Raw genomic sequence first — 19,803 nt, 5'->3', positions numbered from 1 at the left:
GTCCGCGGACGAGATTTCCGCGGATAAGTCCGTCGTGTGGATACACGCTAAGTGACGTTAAAATTGGTCACAATTAACGACGCTAGCATAAATTATACGATACGTTAGAGACTTTACGATTCTATTTCGGCATTACCAGAAACAAGGCTACACGTTACAATAAAACGTCACAAACAAAAATTTCGGTGTCACGGGTCCTTTAATTTCGTTCATTCTTCTAGCGTCTGGGCAATTATGTCTGGAGTTAATAAGCATATAGCTGCTTCTCTTGACACAGCTCTCCTCGTATGACAAATGATGTGCGCTGCCCATTTGCGAGACAAAATGCCCTGGTTGCGTGTCTTTCGTTCGCCACTGTGGCCAAGCGTTGGGCATTATATTCTCATAGAAGCACACTTTCGACGTCACTTGTTTCTGGTTATTATTATTAGACATTAGATAGCAATTGTTGTCACGTTGTGCAACGCTATGACCGGCAACAGAAAAGGGCACTTCAACTATGCACAGCCACAGCGGTGGCCACCGCGACGGTAACGGTGCACAGTGGGACGGAGTTGGCGCATGCGCAATTGGCTTGAAGCATAGGCTCTGTAGAAGCTGCAGCGGCAGGCTGGGCTACACATGCGCAGACGCCTCATCGCAGAAACGAATCATGGCATGAGATAATTCTTTAATATGGAAGTGCAGTTCTACAACTTCTACAGCAAAAAGAACCACGTTGCATACACCGTTGCAATGCCTTTTCACAAACATGAAAAATGGGGCATATGCTTTCGAATTAGCACTTTATTGTCAGAAAAGCAAAAGGACAAGGTGCCTCCAGCTTTGTCATCATAAAACATAGGTAGGCTGTAGGAGATGAATGGCCTCAACATGAAATGACTTATGTTTAGCAAACAACTCTGCAGTGATAAAGATATATGGTACAACCAGCAGCATAACAGGACACCTCCCAGGTAACAGACATTGGTGGGCTTAACGGTATTACGTGGTTGGGATTCACTCAACACATCACCCAAGAACAGCAAGAAAAAACAGTTTCACCGATGCAGTTTTCCTGGAAATTCTTACTAACTATAACTAGACAGGGGTAAAACATTTCTTTCAAACAAGCTCGTAAGAGCGACACAATTATGTACAATTGTTCAAGAACAACACTTCAGCTGACTGCTTGCCCACAGGTACAGAGCAAATCATGGCATCCGTCAGTTTTAGGAGTTTTACTCATGCTAGTAATAAAATCAGTTCATTAGATTGGACAAAACAAACCACAGACGCGCGTAGATCAAAAGCCCACTGTTCATAATTACAGTACAAGCTTAAAAACATTTATTGGCTTGACAAGGATGCAAATCTCATATTTCTTTTGGTTCACAGTTAATAACAGCACCTTGAACAATCGCCGGAAGTCTTTTCGTGAGTAGCAAAAGAATTTAATTTTAGCAAGCTGTGAATCATGCAGGCCTGCAATACTTTCAATTTGGTCTTATGTCTCAATAATAGCATAGCAGCGTATCAATTATAGACAAGTGATCATTCTAAACACTGGTAAAGGCATATGTGCCACAACTACATAAAAATGTAAAAACAAAAATATACACAAAAGAATTTCAGCCATATTATGCCATGTTCAATGAAATGCGACAGATGAAACAAATCATTGTTGTCCCACTGAATATCAAAAGGCTGATGTCTGTGCCGTCAGCATGTTTAACAAGCTAGCACAGGTGGAATATGTCCGATACACAGAACTTGACACACATTTCTGTTCCAGTGATAATGTGCAGTAAATATGGAGACAGAAATAAATGAAGAGTTTAGGAACCGATACAGCTCAGCCCAAGAATGGTAAAAAGAAAAGGTAAGCCAGAGAACTCAAAACAGACTTGTTGCGCAGAATGTTGGCCAGCAGTGGGCCACATGCAAGTGCTGGTGACAATGGTACACACATTACAATGATTACTTTTGCCTACAGGCCACTTCTGTCAGCTTAAGTTGCACCACCAGCTCTGAATTCTAGCCAAATATAAAAAAAAAGTCCTACACAGTATCTCCAGAAACAGAACACTAACGTGACAAAAAAAAAATGTAGCAGTGACTGATGTAGAAAAACAAGGGTTTTTCTTTCACCACAAGGAAAAAATAATAGCTTTTAACCAGACACACGCATCTTTGTACTCTCTATATATATATACATGCGCTACGCCATTCTCGCCTCATATGTTTTCACTCTCATGTACACTCAGCATGTAAATTATTTCACTGTGAACAAACATGAGAACCAACACATCTGTCAGCAACATTAAAAGAGGACATAGTGGGCAGCAGTAACTAATGATGACCGTGCGAACAGTTGTGGCAGACAGACAGAAATGGGTCTAGAGTGCCTTGCATATAAAGCAGTAAGAAAAATATGGAGAAAAATAAAAAGAGGCCGCCAGGAAGACAGCCTTTTCAGTATGATTACAAATGAAGCCCAAGTGAAGTGAGGTATCCTACAGCAGGCTAAGTCGCAACGTGTGGAATGATGATGTTAGCCTAGAGTGCATCACGTAATCCGCCTGCGTTTCCTTTCCACAGGTGCAGTGGCAGGAGCGGGAGGAGCACGTCCTCTTCGAGAAACGCCATTCATACTGCTGTCACTGGGTGTTCTTGGTGAAGCTGCAAAAAGAAAGTAGAAAACCTTTGAGGTGCACAATGAATGACTGCTGCTTATACGAGAACCCAACAAGGTACACACAAATCCCAGCATTTGTTTCTGGCGCTATCATTTCAGAGGAATCTGGCTGCAACATAGAGGCAGGGTTCACCAGGTGCTTTTTCAGTACATAAATCTGGCGAAGCAACAATAAATACAGTTGGCACAAACCTTAACCCTTTGAGGGTTGATTTCTCTCGCGAAATGTGTCCCAAAAATGTGTATTTTTTAAATGCTGAAGTAAATTCTTCAAGACGAATCTATTAAAGAAAAAAAATTAGTCTAAAATTTTTCTGGGTGACTGTAAATTGACAAAAAAAAAATCGCCGCATCTCCACTAATGTGAATCATGACGGGTGGCGGAGCACTGGGTACCGTAACGGTATGTCATCGTCCATCACCCACGCGTTGCCACTGCGAATGTAAATTGAGTGACAAAAAGTGTATATACTATATACAAATGTATTAATTTGGTTCCTCTTTAATGCTCTTCTATTTTAATTTTCTTGTTATAATTCATATATCGTCTTGAGTTCTGGATTCCGTTTTCCCTTCATTATTGCTGCTTTGTGGTCTGTGAAGTGAAGAGCCAATGGTTCTTCGAGTGGATCTAATCTAAAGTTGGCAAAGACAAGGTCTATGCATGTTCTTCGGGTGGTTGTTGGTTATTTCCAGTCATATGAAATGCATCGTAGAGCATATCGAGACATCATATACTGCATAATCCAGCTGCTGTCCATAATAGAGTTTTAGCTTGAATCCGTACTTCTTTACGCTACCGTGTTACCGGATACCGGATGGACTGTGCACATGCGCGAACCTTTACGGAAGGTAAACTACTCGCCTATTAGGCTTTACGTTTACGGCCCTATCTCGCAAATCCACCTCCGTTCGTGGCTACTCGCGATATCAGCTTTGCGAAGGCTCCAGCCGTCGAATCAAATAAGCTGAAGTGCGAGCGCCACTTACGATCACCTTGTTTCTGCCGGATTACCGAGGCTAGAGCCACTAGAGATACCTAGAATACCGAAGCCGTAAACGTGAAAGGCCTAAGGCCTCTGACAGGCTGGATAGGTGGCACCATCTAGCGGGGCCAGGGTGAACCAGGCAAGCACAAAATTGTTATTGCAGAAACATCAGGCATTCTACTTCTAATGTAAGTGCCTTGCAGTGGCATAATTACGAATTAGTTGACTTTTTAATAATTTCTTTCCCTCAAAAACACTGCGCGAAAACAAACGTGTCCATGACTGTGGTTGCATGAAGCGTCACAAGATGTCGACACCGTCGCCCGGTACCCCGGTATTGCTACACCCCTTTGCGTATACCGGAATAGTGCAAACGCTAGAAGCCTCTTTTATGATTTTGCCGCAACGGTAATTCAATATGACCTAAATTAAATGTAGTTTAAATGCAGTTATCATTATCATTTAGTGGTTTGCGCAAGCGTAAACGCTTACGTACGTACGTAAAGGTTTACGTTAGAGTACCTTAAGATATTTCAGGAGTGTTCGGAGTGCTGCATATGACTTTTATCTGAGACTTTATAATCGTAATCGCAACATACACACGTATGTTTCGACTATAGCAACGGTTTTCTATATATCGTGACAGCGGACAGTGAGTGACAAAGCTAGGTCCTAAGGTGCTTTGCCCCTAAGACCATTTGTGTTGTTGCACACACGTGGTTTACAGTCACAGACTGTTTATTCAGACATGCTCGTTTATTCGGACACCTTCCCGGCACCGCCACTCGTCCCATTGTAGTAATGTAAACTCGCGACCGAAAATTTGGATGCCCCGCAGTATGCCGTTAGATTTTTCGGACTCCATGTGGCTGATCGAGTGCGACGCTGAATGCCATGATAAGCTGTCAGCAACGTTTACAATATTTTTGCTTGGTTCCCAGCACTGACATGTTGCACTGGCTATAGCTTGAGATCGTGCCAGTGTCAATATTCACGCGCAGAAATTACCGATCTCGAAGGCTATGTTTGTTGGCTACACATAACTAAGGTGGCTAGAATGGGGAGGTGTGCTGAGCGCCGCGCGTTTCCCTTGCCAGAGAGGGTCCCTCTGCGCGCCGATGCCGCCAGGGGCGCTGCTGCGGGGGCGCGGGTACAGCTGCCGCTGTCGCAGATTGCCCGTTGGAAGGCTACCACAAGGAAACGCGGCGTGATTTTTGTTCTTTTCACCATTTACGCGTTCTTTATTGTACACGAGTGATGCATTAGTGAGCTGTGGTGAAAATGCCCTATAAAACGAAGAGAACTGAACGCTGGTGCTTCGTTCCTGGCTGCTACGAAAACTCTGAAACCAAAGAAATGAATTGAGAAGAAATACGATAATGATGAACAAAATGTACGCCCTATCCCGGTATGGGGCGCCGTTTTCTTGTTGCTGTTCTTTTTCTTTGGCAACGGAGCTTAAAAAATGAAACCTCTAATACTATTAGAAAGGAATGATTTGCGCTTGTGCCTTGGACTTCTAATGTTCGTTGCAAACAACGTGTTAGATATGGAAGCGCGATTACCATGGTCTGTAATTAGATCAGAGACACCAACAGTTAAAACGTACATTTTTAAAGATATACAGTTCGCATCAGAGACAATCATTATATGTTTTCATTTAAAAACCTAGTTTATTCTTTGAAGCACATTGGTCGTGAGTGAACACCCCTCAGATTATATTCGCATTAGCGCTGCTAGAACTACTCAATGTAAAAATATAACATATTGGCTCTTCATGTAAGCTCAATTCGATCCTTCGCACACAATGTCGTGATATTTTTTTTTTTCTGTTGCTGACGTCACTAAACCCTGAGGACCAGCTCCGACTGGTGGACAGGGCTCTGGCATCAGCTGCAAGCCATGGCTACCTGGAATAAGGAAGTCACCCACCTCTGGGCGAAGAGAACGCGCCTGGTCAGATAATAAAGTTCAATTCTCTCTCTCTCTCCTAATGCTAAACAAATGCCATTTCTGTATTTAAATTACCAGTACACAATTACCTTGCTCACATGAGAATTAGTAATACAACTCATTATGTCAATAAAAAAACCGCGACTTATGCATCGGTAGAGGGTAAGGTTAGGACAACGTCACTAGACTAGGTTGCTAACCTAGTTTAGTAACGTTGGGTTAGGCATCATCTCTCGCTCTTTTCAGCGGTCTTTTTCAATTCGACTTCCCAATAATACACCTAAGGCGCTTAGACGTGCTCCCTGTTGAGTTGCAGAAATTAGCGCTTTTTTTCTATCTTCCTCTTATCATCGTATATATACACCTATATTAATTCCAGAAATACTGGCTGTTGTTTTAGCAAGCTCCCGTCAAATGAATCAACAGCAGTTATAGTTACAGATTATCTTTCGGTATGTTCAGCACTTCCTATATACGGCAGCGAATTCAACACTCCTGAGCATGTTTCGTTATCTAATACCTGCAAACTTACAAAAATTTGGTTGCTGAGGGTACTGGGCCACCGCGGATTGTATCTAAATGAAATGGTGGATTCATGAGCCTCAGTATCTCTATGTGGAGGTCTGATTCCTAATTTACCAGATACGGCTTATGCGACAGCTTTAAGGTATAGAAATGCTTGTTTGCAAAGCGACACTGGCAAATTATCACTGGATAAATTTAAGAACTTCGTACATGTAAGGTATTGCTGGAATAAACAGCGGTGTGCATTGTGACAATAGAAGTTTCTTACAGCAGATTACGCGGTCAAATTCCACGAGTGAATTTTTATTTATTTAATGCAGGTCTCATGGCGTCCCCGGCCGTTGTGCAAATTTTGCAATCAATTGAAACAACGGACCACTTCCTTTTATTCTGTCGCCGATATACAATTAGAAAAAAAAGGTACCTCGTAGCTCCAATTCAGAAGATATGATTAACAATAAGTTACTGTTCTTATATTGGAGGGATGTCTGTTATGCTGTATTCGGTTATATAAATTTGACGAAAAGATTACCGCGATGGTTTATTTTTCTTTCCCTTTTCTTTGTTCCAAATCCATTTTGTCTAGATCGATCTTTTGAATACTTCAGATCTAGATATTTACTACCGCGAGGGTTATCTTTTTCATAAATTCCATCTGACAGTATGACCGCTTGCTAATTTATCATTTTCATTTACTCGATGTTTACTTTTTAATCTAACTTTCTAGTTACCCTTGGCTTCATGTGTTTTTTTAAATTATCCATATTGTGTGTAACGAATTTTTTTGCTTTCAAGGAAGTAACACCAATCGACATTTGCTGGTTGGTGCGCACCGCATGTCACTCCGATATATTCTTTCTCGCGTGCATTCCTTCACGAAAATCAGTAAAGAAGGAGAGAAAGATGAGAAGCATACGAACTTGAGCTTGTTGGTACACATCCATAGTAAAAAACAGCGCGAAAACTACAAGGACGAGACAGCGCTAGTCCTGTTTCATCTGTCTCGTCTTCGTAGTTTTCGCGCTGTTTTTTACTAGGAGAGGAAGATGGTACAGTGTGCCCTTTTTTACTGCACCCGCTGAAAGAGAAAAGGAAAAAGACGATTAACGCAGCAAACTGTTGCAAGCTAATAGCGCGAGACAGGTTTGCCGTACATGAGCGGCGCTACGTGGCACGTCGTCTGCTCGACTCCCCGCGCCTCTGCGTACAGCGCCCCTTGCGGCATCGGCGCGATTTGGGGACCGGTTTTCGCGGCCGCTTTTCACACCTCCCCATTCTAGCCACCCTAACATAACGGTTGCCTTTTGGATTTAGCCAGTCAAGTATCCATTGAACGGCTACCACGGCCAAATAGCAGGCCAAGCCAAGCCAAGCTGAAATCAGCTTGGTGCGGCGATTGAGGTTAATGACAGCACGTACGATTAAGACGTGGATCCTAATTTGGACAAAGAGAGTACGACAACAAAGGTGCTGCAACATCAACTAACCCAACGTCGTTCCCTGTTGACGCTTGAGCGCTTGCGTTGTCAAATGTTTCTGTGGCTAGGCCTGATCTGCGCCCCGAGATTTGTGTCTCGCTGCCTTGATTATTCTGACGCCGCTTGTTCCATGTGCGCCGCCGGAACTAAAGGAACCTGGCAACTACAAAGCCGACTATGGCGAAAAAAGCGGCAATTATTCACCAGGTGGAAGGCGGTCTACTCCAATCTGAAGTTACTTGGGAGTTTTCGACAAGTTGGGCAATGAGATCATCCGTCAGCTACTCGAACCAGCGCATGTGGACAGAGACTGTCGTGATGACGCGCCTCCCACACCACAGCCATAAAATGTGGATTTAGCGTAGGCCGTTGCAGTGCTTTTGCTGACTAACACGGGTGGCCAAACATTGGCTGAAATGCAGGCCGACTTGGTCGCGCATAAGTGTGCATGTGTACAGACATGCATTGACAAGTTTTTGCCGGCTGCTGGGCCAATAATTATGCTTCTGCATAAACAAATAAGAAATCAACTTTCTGCTAATTTCATTGATCCCAAGATGTTAGTTAACACTAACACAACCAGGTTTGCGGCTAACAATAACTTTTTACTTCCTAAGGTTCATACTAACTATGGTAAATCATCATCTCTCTTCTGTACCATCTCCATATGGAATAATTTGCCCACTTCACTAAAATCTAAAGTTTCTTTAATTTCATTTAAAAACTCATTAAAAGAGCATCTGTTAAATAGTTGATCTGTCTTTTTTTGTGTTGCTTCACACTGTACTTATTATTTGTATTTTTGATTCCATGCACTTTTGTTTTTCAATCTGCTTTGTGTATTGTTTGTTTCTGCGATTCTAACAGCTGCTTATCCTTGTTTTATTTATTTGTAATCACCACCGAGGGTCCCGTTGCAGTCGTGTACTTTGGGACCCTCGTCTGTATATTTTACTCCCTGTAACATGCTTTTATATCATGATAATAAACTTATTGATCGACTGATTGAATAAAGGTGCTTTTTCCTGGTGAATCTTTTTTTTCGGACTCCCAATTATTCAGACTTCTCGGCGGTTCCCGCCGAGTCCGAATAACCAGTCGGCGACTGTATGCATGAGTAACACCAAGATAAATTCTAAAAAAAAAACCTATACAGTCAACGTCCGATTTTTCGGACTCCCTAGGGACAGCGAAATCATCCGAATTCATGCTTTTTTATTCCGCTCAAGCAGTCAAATCGCCACAGCCATGTTAAAAATAGCTTTAATGCCTCCCAGTATACTTATCAGGCATTTTGGTGAGCGCCCAGGCTCTCTCAAATACATTCAGTACTTGCCGCGAACCCCGCCCACTTGCAAATTTGCGTCTCGCGATGAGCGCCGCTGATACCAACAAAGCGCGGAATAGGTTACAGCTCTTGCATAGAGCGTTCGGAAACGATGACGCGGAACACAGACTGTGGCAGAAGAGTGGACTACTCGTCCGTAAACTATGCGCACACGCATCATTTACGTGCGTGTGTGCATCGCCGAACCTTATGTTGATACGCAACATTTGCTGCCGTGTGAAGCCGATCGTTTATAGTTATGAAGCGTGGAAACTTGCGCAAGTTGGTAAGTCATGATTGAATAAACGAACAGCGCAACGGACAAGGACAGAGGAAGGTACCAACAAAGGTTGAAAGTCAGCGCTGTGTGTTGTTACCTTCATCTGTCCTTGTCCGTTGCGCTATTCGTTTATTCATTTATAGTTGTGTGCACCACGTTGACAACTAGGCTGATGCCATCACTGTACTGTTGCTGTACCGTACGCACGCATTTGTCATGAAAGGGTTCGTGATGCCCACTCCGTTCCTGACCGCACACGGGCACGGCAATGGCGAGCGGGTTTCGTTCGTGAAGGCAACGCGTCTGTGCGGCGCACTTAGCGGTCTCGCACAAAGAGGCAGCATGGATGGCGGCACGGCGCGTTTGGGTTCTCGCCTATTAAATGCGTGCAGTACTCATGCAACCGCGCTAGGCCGCGCACTACCGAGCACTACCGAGCACTACCGAGCAGTTAACTGAACATGCTTATCGTAAGGGTTGTCAGCGATTAAGCCGTACCGGCGCGTTTCCCGCCTGCCGCCATCATGCCTTCGTGCATTTCCACTGCTTATCTGCAAAGATATCGCCTCGCGGCCCCTTTGAATTTCTGGTCTGCTCAAAACCCATAACACATCGGCGCTGCGGCAAAGCCGACTTTCGAACTCTGCTACTGTCGCAAACAGATCGACTCGCGAAAGTGCTGGTTCGAACCTACGAGATGATAGACGCGGCAGACATGGGGGCTTCAATTAACGCCTTTCGGACTCGCAATTTGGGCAGAAAGTCCAAAAAGTCAGACGCCGAATAGTTTCAGCGTCCGACATTTCGGAGGTTCTTATACATTGATGTCTACGGGGCTGGTGACGGTGCCGTGAAAGCATCCTAATTTTCGAGCATGTCCAGAAAATTGGGCGTCCGAAAAATCGGCAGTTGACTGTACGACCATCAAATATTATGCGCTAAAATAAATGCCTGTGTAGTTCACAGACGTACAAAAATAAGAGCACAAAGTGGCATTAGGCATAGTGTCGCTGTGCACACTTTTGAGATCTTGCTCACTCATCAACATCTGAGTCTTAAGTCGTAACTCCCCGTATGACAGGCTGACATTTACTGAATAAGATTCTGATTTGGCAGTCGAGAGGCGATTCGTAGGAATTGCTGCTAGACTCACTTGCGGCAGAGAAACCGGTGTGAACTTCCATAGCGAAAGCAAACTGTGTGAGTGAGCGCACTGAAGAAAACTGTGTAGTGAGCGTGTTCGGAAAGCGAAAACAAGACCGAAACCTATAATAATCCTTCATCTTATCGCCAATTAGACGGAAGCGGCTTCTGTGAGTCCCTGAAACAAGAAACGCAACACAGCGGCATCGTTTGTGTCAGTCAGCACCTGCACGGAAACAGGCGTAATCGCGTACCGTGGAGCAGTAAACGAGAGTAAAAAATCGGTCACCTTTTGAAAGATTCTAAACCGGAAAGCCATCAGTTTTTTGGGCACAACAAGCGGGAACCGGCCGAAAAATGAAATCGAAACTAGCCGGCGCACCACTGTAGTAAAGCATAAAAAAAAAAAGAGACATCAGCACAACGAAAAAATTCCATGAATTTCCTCAGTGTGGCAGCACGTGCCAAGCAAGAGAAGTGATTAAAAAAAAAAGTGCGCATTTTAAACATACATGCAATGATGTACATGTACGTCTTTGACCCTCAAAGGGTTAAAATGCAATTTTCATTGCTCTTTGTTGTGTAGTAGTGAGCTGAAATTTATTGCATGTGGTCAGAATGTGAAAACATAACATTGTCAGTTTTACTCCAATCCTGCAAAGTGATCATTCCTTCCTGCAACACTTGGATTTTGTGTTTTTAAATGTCGTTTCTGCAAAGATACATGCCAAGCAAATCTTTCCAAAAAAAGTCACAGTTTCACCGCAACGGCTAAGCAATGAATGTGATAAAATCAAGAGTTCGACGAAAACTCGTCTGGTCGGGAACAATCACGGTCAAAAGTAAGAAGACGCCGACCAAAAACTTAAAAAATAATAACAAAGACGTTTCGGCTCCCGTACGGGGGCCTTGTTCACAAAATCTGTGAACAAGGCCCCCGTACGGGAGCCGAAACGTCTCTGTTATTATTTTTTAAGTTTTTGGTCGGCGTCTTCTTACTTTTGACAGTGAATGCGATAGCAACAAATTGGAATGTAACGCGAAGAACGGAAAGCAGCTCGAAATTGCCAGCGCGTTGCTCAAGCCCAAAGGACGCACAAAAAGAACGCACACAGGACAAGTGCAAACTATCAGACCTCACAGCTCGACACTTGAAGCGCACTGCTCAAACATAAAGCAGGACGCAAGAAACGAACGAACAGGTACACACAGGACGAGCGCGAACTAACTGTCACAGTTGTTACTTATTTCTGTGTGAACAGCGCGCTCCTTTCGCAAACGTGGCCGCTGCAGCGAGCGAAATGTGACCTTCGTACGCTCTGTGACTTCAGCGCGGACATCGTGGAGAAGGCACAAGACATACAACCCCCGCTCCCCCCCCCCCCCCCCCCGGCCGCCCCCTTCTTTCCTCGAGATAAGCGCACGAAGGCGACCATGCCCTGTAGGGCGAAGAGCAACGGCGTTCGCAGGAGCGAGGCGACGATCTTTAAAGCGCGCCACACGCGCACATCTATGTGGTGACTAAGAAAGCATGCTGAAGTAAATGGTGTATATAAATAGCTTGCCGTTAGCAGGCTGAAAGACGGTCTGTTGGTGGCCTAACCGTCTAACGCCACGCGCTGCAAAGCGAGAGGTCGCCCGTTCGATTCCGCGCGTCGGAAAGTCGCCGCCGTCATACGGTGCATAACAGCGGCGACAGTGATGACAAAAATCATCCGAGACTGTCCATATAACTGCTATCGCAATAAAACACACAGAGACTTGTGTACAGCACCCACCTGGAGGGTACCTGCTGATTGGTGCAGCTGGGAGAGATTGGCGCCTGGGCGAATTTCTCACAAGGTCTTGGACAGGCAGAGCTAGCCGGTCATCATCTTGACCTGAACACTGGAGCCGTGCAATGGCCTCATCAACCCCTGCCAGCTCCTTCTTGAGTTGCTCATAGTCCTTCTTCTTCATCACAAAAGTAGTGTCCTTCTGCTTTTGTTTCTCCAGTTCTGTCCGTGCGTCTCGCTGTTTCTTCATGGCCACACTAAGCTTCTTCAGGAGCTCTGAAAATTGGGACACACAAAAGCACTCAGACAAACTGCAATCACAGCTCAGTGTTTTCACAGTTCTACTCGTGCCGAGATCACTTGCACAAAATAACGTAAATAAGCGGCTACACTGAGTCACTTCCTCCTCATGCAGGTTACCTTGGTGCAGGTTGGTCAAGAGTTCTCAGACTGATAATACAGAAAACACATATTGCAATACAGTCGATCCAAAACACATAAATATTGAAGGAGATTGCAAAATAGTCTGACATATGGTCATTTGTGCTCAATATCTGCGCTTCAAACTCTTTAGACTTGGAGATTCAGGGCTTCTCAGCACTCCTCAGTTCATCAGAATGGTATCAAATATATGAGAGAATTAATGAACAGCTGGGTAGCAAAAACCCATGAACAATGCTAAAATACACCAACTTGATGAGGGTCAATTCAAAGGCACCTCTAAAGAGAAAACGATGCTTAAGATTTTATGCTCCTTTCCGAATTCAGAAAAGGCAATGATGAACCTTCTTTGCTCCACATACCCGAACACCAAACCATACAGACGTGATGCTGACGCCGATCTGGACCAAGATTTTACTGCAGTAGAGGTTCACGTGGTGTTAGCCAGCCTACACTCCACATCAGCGGCAGGCAAAGAAAGAGTACCGTATTTACTCGAATCTAACGCGCACCTTTTTTCCGGAAAAACGAGTCCAAAAATCGCATGCGCGTTAGAATCGAGTACCGAAAAAAAAAAAGAAACTCGGTTATCGTATTGCCATCGACATTTCAAAATGGCCGCCTCCTACGATTTCTGCCATTTTTTCAGTTCGTAAGTGCTAGCCACCCTAGTAAGTGCGTACGTGTGCTGAGGAGATTGTCATCCCGTTCTGCGTTCGCATCGACGGCATGGAAGTGCCGACTCCAAATACTCGACGAGTGTACCATGATGCCGCATTTAAAAGAATAGTTATTACATGTGCAGAGAGACGGACGGAAATCGGGCCGCATCGCGGTCGTTCGGAGTTCCCGAAACGTGCGTGCGAGACTGGCGCAAACAGAAGCAGATTTTTTACAGCAAAGCTTCACGAAAAGGTTTCAGTGGACCAAGGCAGGGCCGGTTTCCCGAAATCGAAGAGCGTTGACAGCGACAAGGAGTTGTCCGACAGCGACGAGGACTGATCCATTACGCGACTCGTATCGCCGCCGTAGTGGTGACAGTTTTAGCGGCAAGGCCCGCTTTTTGACTTTGTGTTTTACTTTTTTGAAACTTTAGTTCTTTAAAACCCAAATGCTTGTTCTTCTGAATGTGCGAAGTTTGACTCCTACGGACTTTTTTTGTTCTTTTCTCTCACTAAAAATGGGTGCGCGTTACAATCGATGTATTACTTTTTTTTTTTTTTTTGGTCGCGGAAAACGGGTGCGCGTTACAATCGAGGGCGCGGTAGAATCGAGTAAATACGGTAACCAACACGATGCTCCGGAAATTGGATGGAGTAATCTATTAATGCCATCACCACACTGTTCAGTCATTATTGGCACAAAGGTTCCACTCCTCCCGAATGGAAGGATGCCTAAGTAATTTTTCTACCCAAGCCTGGCAAATCTCTTAAATTAATAAATCTTCGTTCTACTTCACTCTCATCATGCTTGGCCTGCGTTGACTTTTTGTTGAGTGCATGGAGACGAGGCACCTGTTTTCTTCAACCATGGTCGGATTCCACCCTAACGTCTCAACACAGGATTTCTACAGCAAATGCAGAGGGATGTTACAGAGCCGGGATCCCTAAAGTGGCCAGAACAATCTAGGGAGTTGACATTGAAGGGTTCCTGAACCACTTTTCCAAGTAATCACCAAATGACTTCAGCATCGGAGTTCATTGCCTCACAAATAGACTGCGGCAAAAACTTCTTGACTCCCTCAAGAACGAGCAGAGTTACAAGGATTTGTCGCACACTTTAAGCGCTTTCTCTCTTCCTTCGTCCCGACGAATTCACTGAAAGCTACACAGCGAGAAATGGCATGGGGGAAAGAAGTTATGTTAGCGCGCGTCATGACCTTGAGTGCACGTGATAAAACGTGATTGCTTTCTCTCTCGTTGAGATTCCTGTGCAAACTAGTGTGGCTACTGAATAATGTTAGCAGACCATGGTAGCGTGGCGCAGGTATGGGGCAGCACCCCATGGAAAGAAGCGCATCTGATCCAAACACCGTTCTTGACTTGTGTCGGCTACTGGCCAACAGCATGCTATCTGCTGTTTGATGTCAAACACAGGTGCCAGCAGCTTCGAAGAGAGTGAGCACAGGCCTCTGTATGAAAAGAGGGCGCCTAAGAAAATGGCAACCTCACGCTCCACTTCCGAACTTGCCGAGTATGAATGCATGATTTGGCTGAACTGTCCAAAGCAGTGTCTGCTTTCCGCAGGATGTGTTTCTTCACCAAGCCCGAGGGTGGTTCACGACCCCTTTAAGAAAGCCTTTGATGATGTGGCCCAACGAGCCATTCTAGAGAATCCCTCGGCTCTAGGGATTGGTGAGAGGATTTACAGCTATATATCCCAGCCTTCCTGCACAAGTGAATGGCCACACTTTATTTAGGCCTAACCAGCAGTGACAATACTTCTCTAAAGACTTGCCGCTCCCCTCAAGGGGCTTGTCTTTCTCCCTTTCTGTTTACTACTACAATGTATACATTTGCAAAAGTTGCAAAAGAATTATTGGCAACCCTGCACACGAGACATGCCATTTATGCGGATGACGTGACCATATGGATGCAAACTGGACTTGCATGTAAGGTAGTGGATGCACAGCAGAGAGCTGCAGGCGAAGTTTAACGACATGCCCACAAGAACGGACCCGAGTGCTCTCCGGCAATGTCTAAACTCTTTCACATGTGCAGGAAGCTCCCTAACACCATAGAGAGGTATAAAATACTAATTGACGGCACCCAGGTACCAATTGTACCAACCATCAAGGCACTCGGTTTGTACATCCAAGAAAAGGCCCAGAATTCAGTAACAGCTAGGGACAACAAGGCAACAGCTCAGTAATAGTATTCTCAAAAGTGTGACGAGTCTGAGCTAGGGACTTAAACAAAAGGAGGCATCCTTTTCTTAAACTCCTTGATTCAAAAGCAGATTCTAATATATGCAACACAGTGTGTGCAATACAATGCGCTAGTACATGAACCTCATGGTGCTTCTATTCAAGCAGCAATACCACTGAATTAAGAGATTTGCATTTACCGAGATCCTAGTGCATGCTGTGTAGTGTACACAGGTAATCAGCACCATACTTGCTAGCCTATGGCCTCCAAGATCTGGTGGCACATGCTGAAAGCCTCACCTGCTAACTTCGCCACAGGTGGAAAAGACACTGTTTTTCTTTGGTGGCCACTCACCATTGTCGAATATGAAAGGTGCATTTGCAAACAACCAAATGCATATCAACCAAGACCTCCACAGTAGACAAAGTCTATTGCCTCAGTCTTCCTCTGTGACAACGGAGAAGCTTCGTTATGTTAAAATTGCAGATAAAGATGATATGCGATACTGAAGTTAAAAATGCACGGTACTTAGGGACACGAAGTAATACACTTTGATATCCTGGCGCTTTTTCATTAGATATTGAAGTCTGTTATACTGACATCTTGCATACAAGTAATCTTTCCTTCAAACATATCTTTCATGAGCAATGTTGCTGCCCATAACTTTTGACACGGTATGTGTGTCCACTTACGAATTTGTTCTTGCACTCTGTCAAGGTCCTTCATGGGCGGCTCACCAAAGACGTTACCCTGAAGCTGGGCGATGGCAGGTGCCCGGTTCTGGTGGCCACCAAACTTACCCGTGCTTGCAATGCGCTCACCTGTCTTGGCCAGCAAGGTTGGGCAGGCACAGAACTTCGTCACCTGCAGGGCCAAGTTGTGTGCCACTTTGCATCAGCCCACATTTAAAATTCTATTGATAAAGAGCACTTAGCAACTGGAGAAAAACAAGCAACACTACAAATTAGATTGAAACTTCTGAAATACAAAAATGGGACACTATTGCTGGAACCCAAAGCTTAATAGTTTGGCGTGGTAAGAAGCAACACAAAAGGAAAAAGTAAGTGATGACACCTCGGTTGATAGCCCAAGGCAGCTTCCCACCATATAAGATTGTGCCTATAATTGGAGAAGAGAGTCAAGTTTGTTAGCACGGACACAGAAAAACAACTACATTACATGTAATATGCAATCACTAGGCTTGTGCGAATATTCGAGCACTTCAAATATTCGAACGAATAAGAAAGTATTCGAATTCGCTTCGATTCGAATTTAAATTATTGAAAATTTCGAAGTATTCGAAAGGAACGAATAGGTGTATATTTTTCCGCTTGTAACCCCCCTGTAAAGGTGGTTTCACTGCAGTGCAGTGGTGCTGTACCGTGAAAACACCTTTCAAAAAAAATCCACACTGTCCGTTTGTAATCTCCTGTAAAGGTGGTTTCACTGCAGTGGTGGGTTCTATACCTTGAATACACCTTTCCAGGGAAAATCCGCACTGCCGCGAAGCCCCACTTCAAGGTTAAATGAACATATTACCCTCACATCGATTCATAATTTTTTACTTGTTGTACCAGCTTATATGCTCCAAGTGTAGTAAATTTTAAAATGTAACATACTTTACAGGTTATCACTTGCATTCTACCAAAAGCCAAATCCTGCTACTATTCAGAGTTGCTTCCACTTCCTTTGAACCTAAAAGAATGACATTTGCACATGCCTTGTTACAATTAAATGCAGATTGGTTGGGCCATGACAAATATGCTCGTATTTCTTTATAATGTGATATATACTATTCGAATTCGATTCGAAATTATTCGACCAAAATCCCTATTCGCTTCGAACCTAAAATGTACTATTCGCACAAGCCTAGCAATCACCTTGGCAAGTTCATGGGCATTTCTTGACCAGAAAGCAATCAGATGGCCGAGTCTGTGGCATTACAGAACCACACCAGCAGAAACTAGTGGTAGATAGTGTGAGCAAGCCATCAACACGCTTCACGAATTGGCACAGGTATACTCGGCGACAACTTATCTTGACAGTGGAGCGAAGGCTACGGAGACGGGGCTTCCACCCATTCGTGTTGCTCCGCAAGTAGTACAACAGCTTGCGGATGATTTCGCTTTTGCTCGCTCGCAGTTTAAAAAAACATATACATGAAAAATGTGAATGGGGTGACATTTTGATTGTTCAGTGTGCATTTTCGTGTCATAAAGCGAGTATATTTTTCTTGGAGAAATAAACAACACGTTTGCGGCCGCACACTGACCCACTACGGCATGAATGCCATGTTTACTTTGGAAAACGGGCGTGCTGAAAAGGTGGTGCTCTCTAAGAAATGGAAAGAAAAGGAAAGCATTCTTGCAAAGTGAACAATAACTGTATTTTATTTACGACTTCCCGCAACTGTTTCAGTCTCATAATAAATAAATCAGCATTTATTTCAGCAAGGCAAATGGAGAATTATCAGTAAACTGAAGTACTACTTTTTGGCGCGATTGCAGGCATGCACTTTCGTTCCACAGTGCTGTCAAGAAAAGTTGTCGCCGAGTATAGTTTTGGCAAATAATATGACAGCATGTTTATGGAATGTCTTATTTTCAATTTGGTTACCCCGTTTCAAGTAATTCACAAGACCCCATAAAGGTTGAAATTATGGATTTTTATTGTATAGATATGTATGCACATGCATAATGATATCTGTAAAAAAATTGTTACTTGCCTCTGTCCTATACTTGGTAGCATCATCCAGTGAGTCTAGGACAATGGTATCCCCGATGAAGTTGGCAAACACTGAAATTAAAGAATGATAGAATGCATAAAGCTACAGAAAGGCAACAGCAAGTCATCAGATCAAACTAAGAATGATGTTCCCTGTGTGTGTGTGTCTGTAAATTAGCGCTGTTTTTTAGATAGACACACCCGTTTCACTTTCCATTTTAAAATATCAAATGATTTCGTCTCCTCAAAGCTACAGCCACCAGCTTGAGATAAGCCCCAAGAGCCAATCACCAACATCACAAATGCTTTAGTATTCACCAGCACAGTAACCTTGTCAATCTGGCATTCATGAACTTGCACTCATTCGTCCTGTCCAGTGGCCAATGGCAAGAAGAAAGAGGCGCCTTGTTATGTTTTGTCGCAGACAGACTCCAAAAATATGGACTTGGATATTTCGGACTTCATAAATGCACCGTCAAGGTTCTCATAGCACTAATACATTTTTGAGACAGGTTTTCCGGACGAATTCATACCCTAAAGTTAGATTTCTTGGACTAAATCGCTCATTAGGAGCCACACCGCTGTATTTTTAAAGCCACCATGTTGGATTTTCCACTGGCTTGGTCAAGTTTGGCTTCCAGTGGCCAGTTGTGTTGCCTCCAAGATTGGGAGTGCGCACAATCTTCCAGTTTTGGAGGCCTTGTCCGCTCTTCCTTGGCTGGCATAATGCTCTAGGGGACGCAACTTTTCTTTTTTAGTCAGCCTTACTGTCATCATTAATACGCTGGTAGCTTCCTTTGTGTGCATTTGTTTTTCCGGTTGTCATTTCGCACACAGTCACGTTGATGGTGTGTCAAGTGTTATTGAGCCTTTGTGCGCATCACATGTTCTCTGCTGTTGAAGTTGCTCTGTGGTTACGGTGTTTATCTACTTACCTGAAACACGCGGATTCAATCGCGGCCGCGGTATTCACGTTTCAATGGAGGCAAAATGCTGGAGGCTCGCGTACTGTGCGAAGTCAACGCAGGTTTAAACCCCAGACCGCGTCGTTAAATCCCATCAACCAGATGAGATGGTGTGTGCATGTTTTTCTGACTGGCGTCAAATTTTATTTGCTTGGTGCCAAGGAGCCACCAGCTGTGCCGCCCGCAACGGTTGGCGGTAGCGATCGTCAATACAATGACAATGTTACTATAGCCCAAATACAACCAAATCTGCTCGTCCCCAAGCATAGCATGTAGCAGGGCATTATTGGAAATTTTTTTAGGCAGCTCTAATCCAAATAAACTTCCTTTTCATGTCTTAACAACTATTTCGGACTTAGATTTTTAGGACTATTTTGTAGAGCTGTGCGAATAGCAAAATTCTGAGTGCAAAGCGAATTCGAATAACAAAATGTGAGTGCGAATTGAATCAAATATTTTTCTAATAGTTGCTGAATAACTGCCGAATACAGTCGATCCCGGATATATTGAATTATTGGCTATATCGAACAGTTGAGAAATCCCCTTGAATTTCCCATGCAAAAGTATGGGGCTGGTGTGCACGTATATCGAACTCCTGCACAACGAAACATCCGTTATATCAAACGCTGCGCAATGCCCAGAAAGTGCAGGAAGCACAG

At 44.1% G+C, this 19,803-nt stretch overlaps 1 protein-coding gene across 1 annotated transcript in view; it reads right to left on the bottom strand.

Annotated features, from left to right (window-relative positions):
- Positions 1 to 766: 766 nt before the first annotated feature.
- Positions 767 to 19,803, bottom strand: part of LOC119396986 (structural maintenance of chromosomes flexible hinge domain-containing protein 1) — a 218,328-nt gene continuing 199,291 nt past the window's right edge. Inside the window, exons 46-49 of the mRNA XM_049416665.1 lie at positions 18,181 to 18,251; positions 16,148 to 16,319; positions 12,151 to 12,423; positions 767 to 2,661 (exon numbers count right to left, since the gene is read on the bottom strand). Of these exons, the coding sequence (XP_049272622.1) occupies positions 2,549 to 2,661; positions 12,151 to 12,423; positions 16,148 to 16,319; positions 18,181 to 18,251 (629 nt within the window). The 3' untranslated portion in view covers positions 767 to 2,548. The remainder of the gene's footprint in view (positions 2,662 to 12,150; positions 12,424 to 16,147; positions 16,320 to 18,180; positions 18,252 to 19,803) is intronic.

The sequence above is a fragment of the Rhipicephalus sanguineus genome, chromosome 6 (assembly GCF_013339695.2).
Source record: "Rhipicephalus sanguineus isolate Rsan-2018 chromosome 6, BIME_Rsan_1.4, whole genome shotgun sequence".
NCBI classification, from domain to species: Eukaryota; Metazoa; Arthropoda; class Arachnida; order Ixodida; family Ixodidae; genus Rhipicephalus; species Rhipicephalus sanguineus.
The sequence above is the reverse complement of the archived record's forward strand: the minus strand, read 5'-3'. Positions and strand labels throughout refer to the sequence as shown.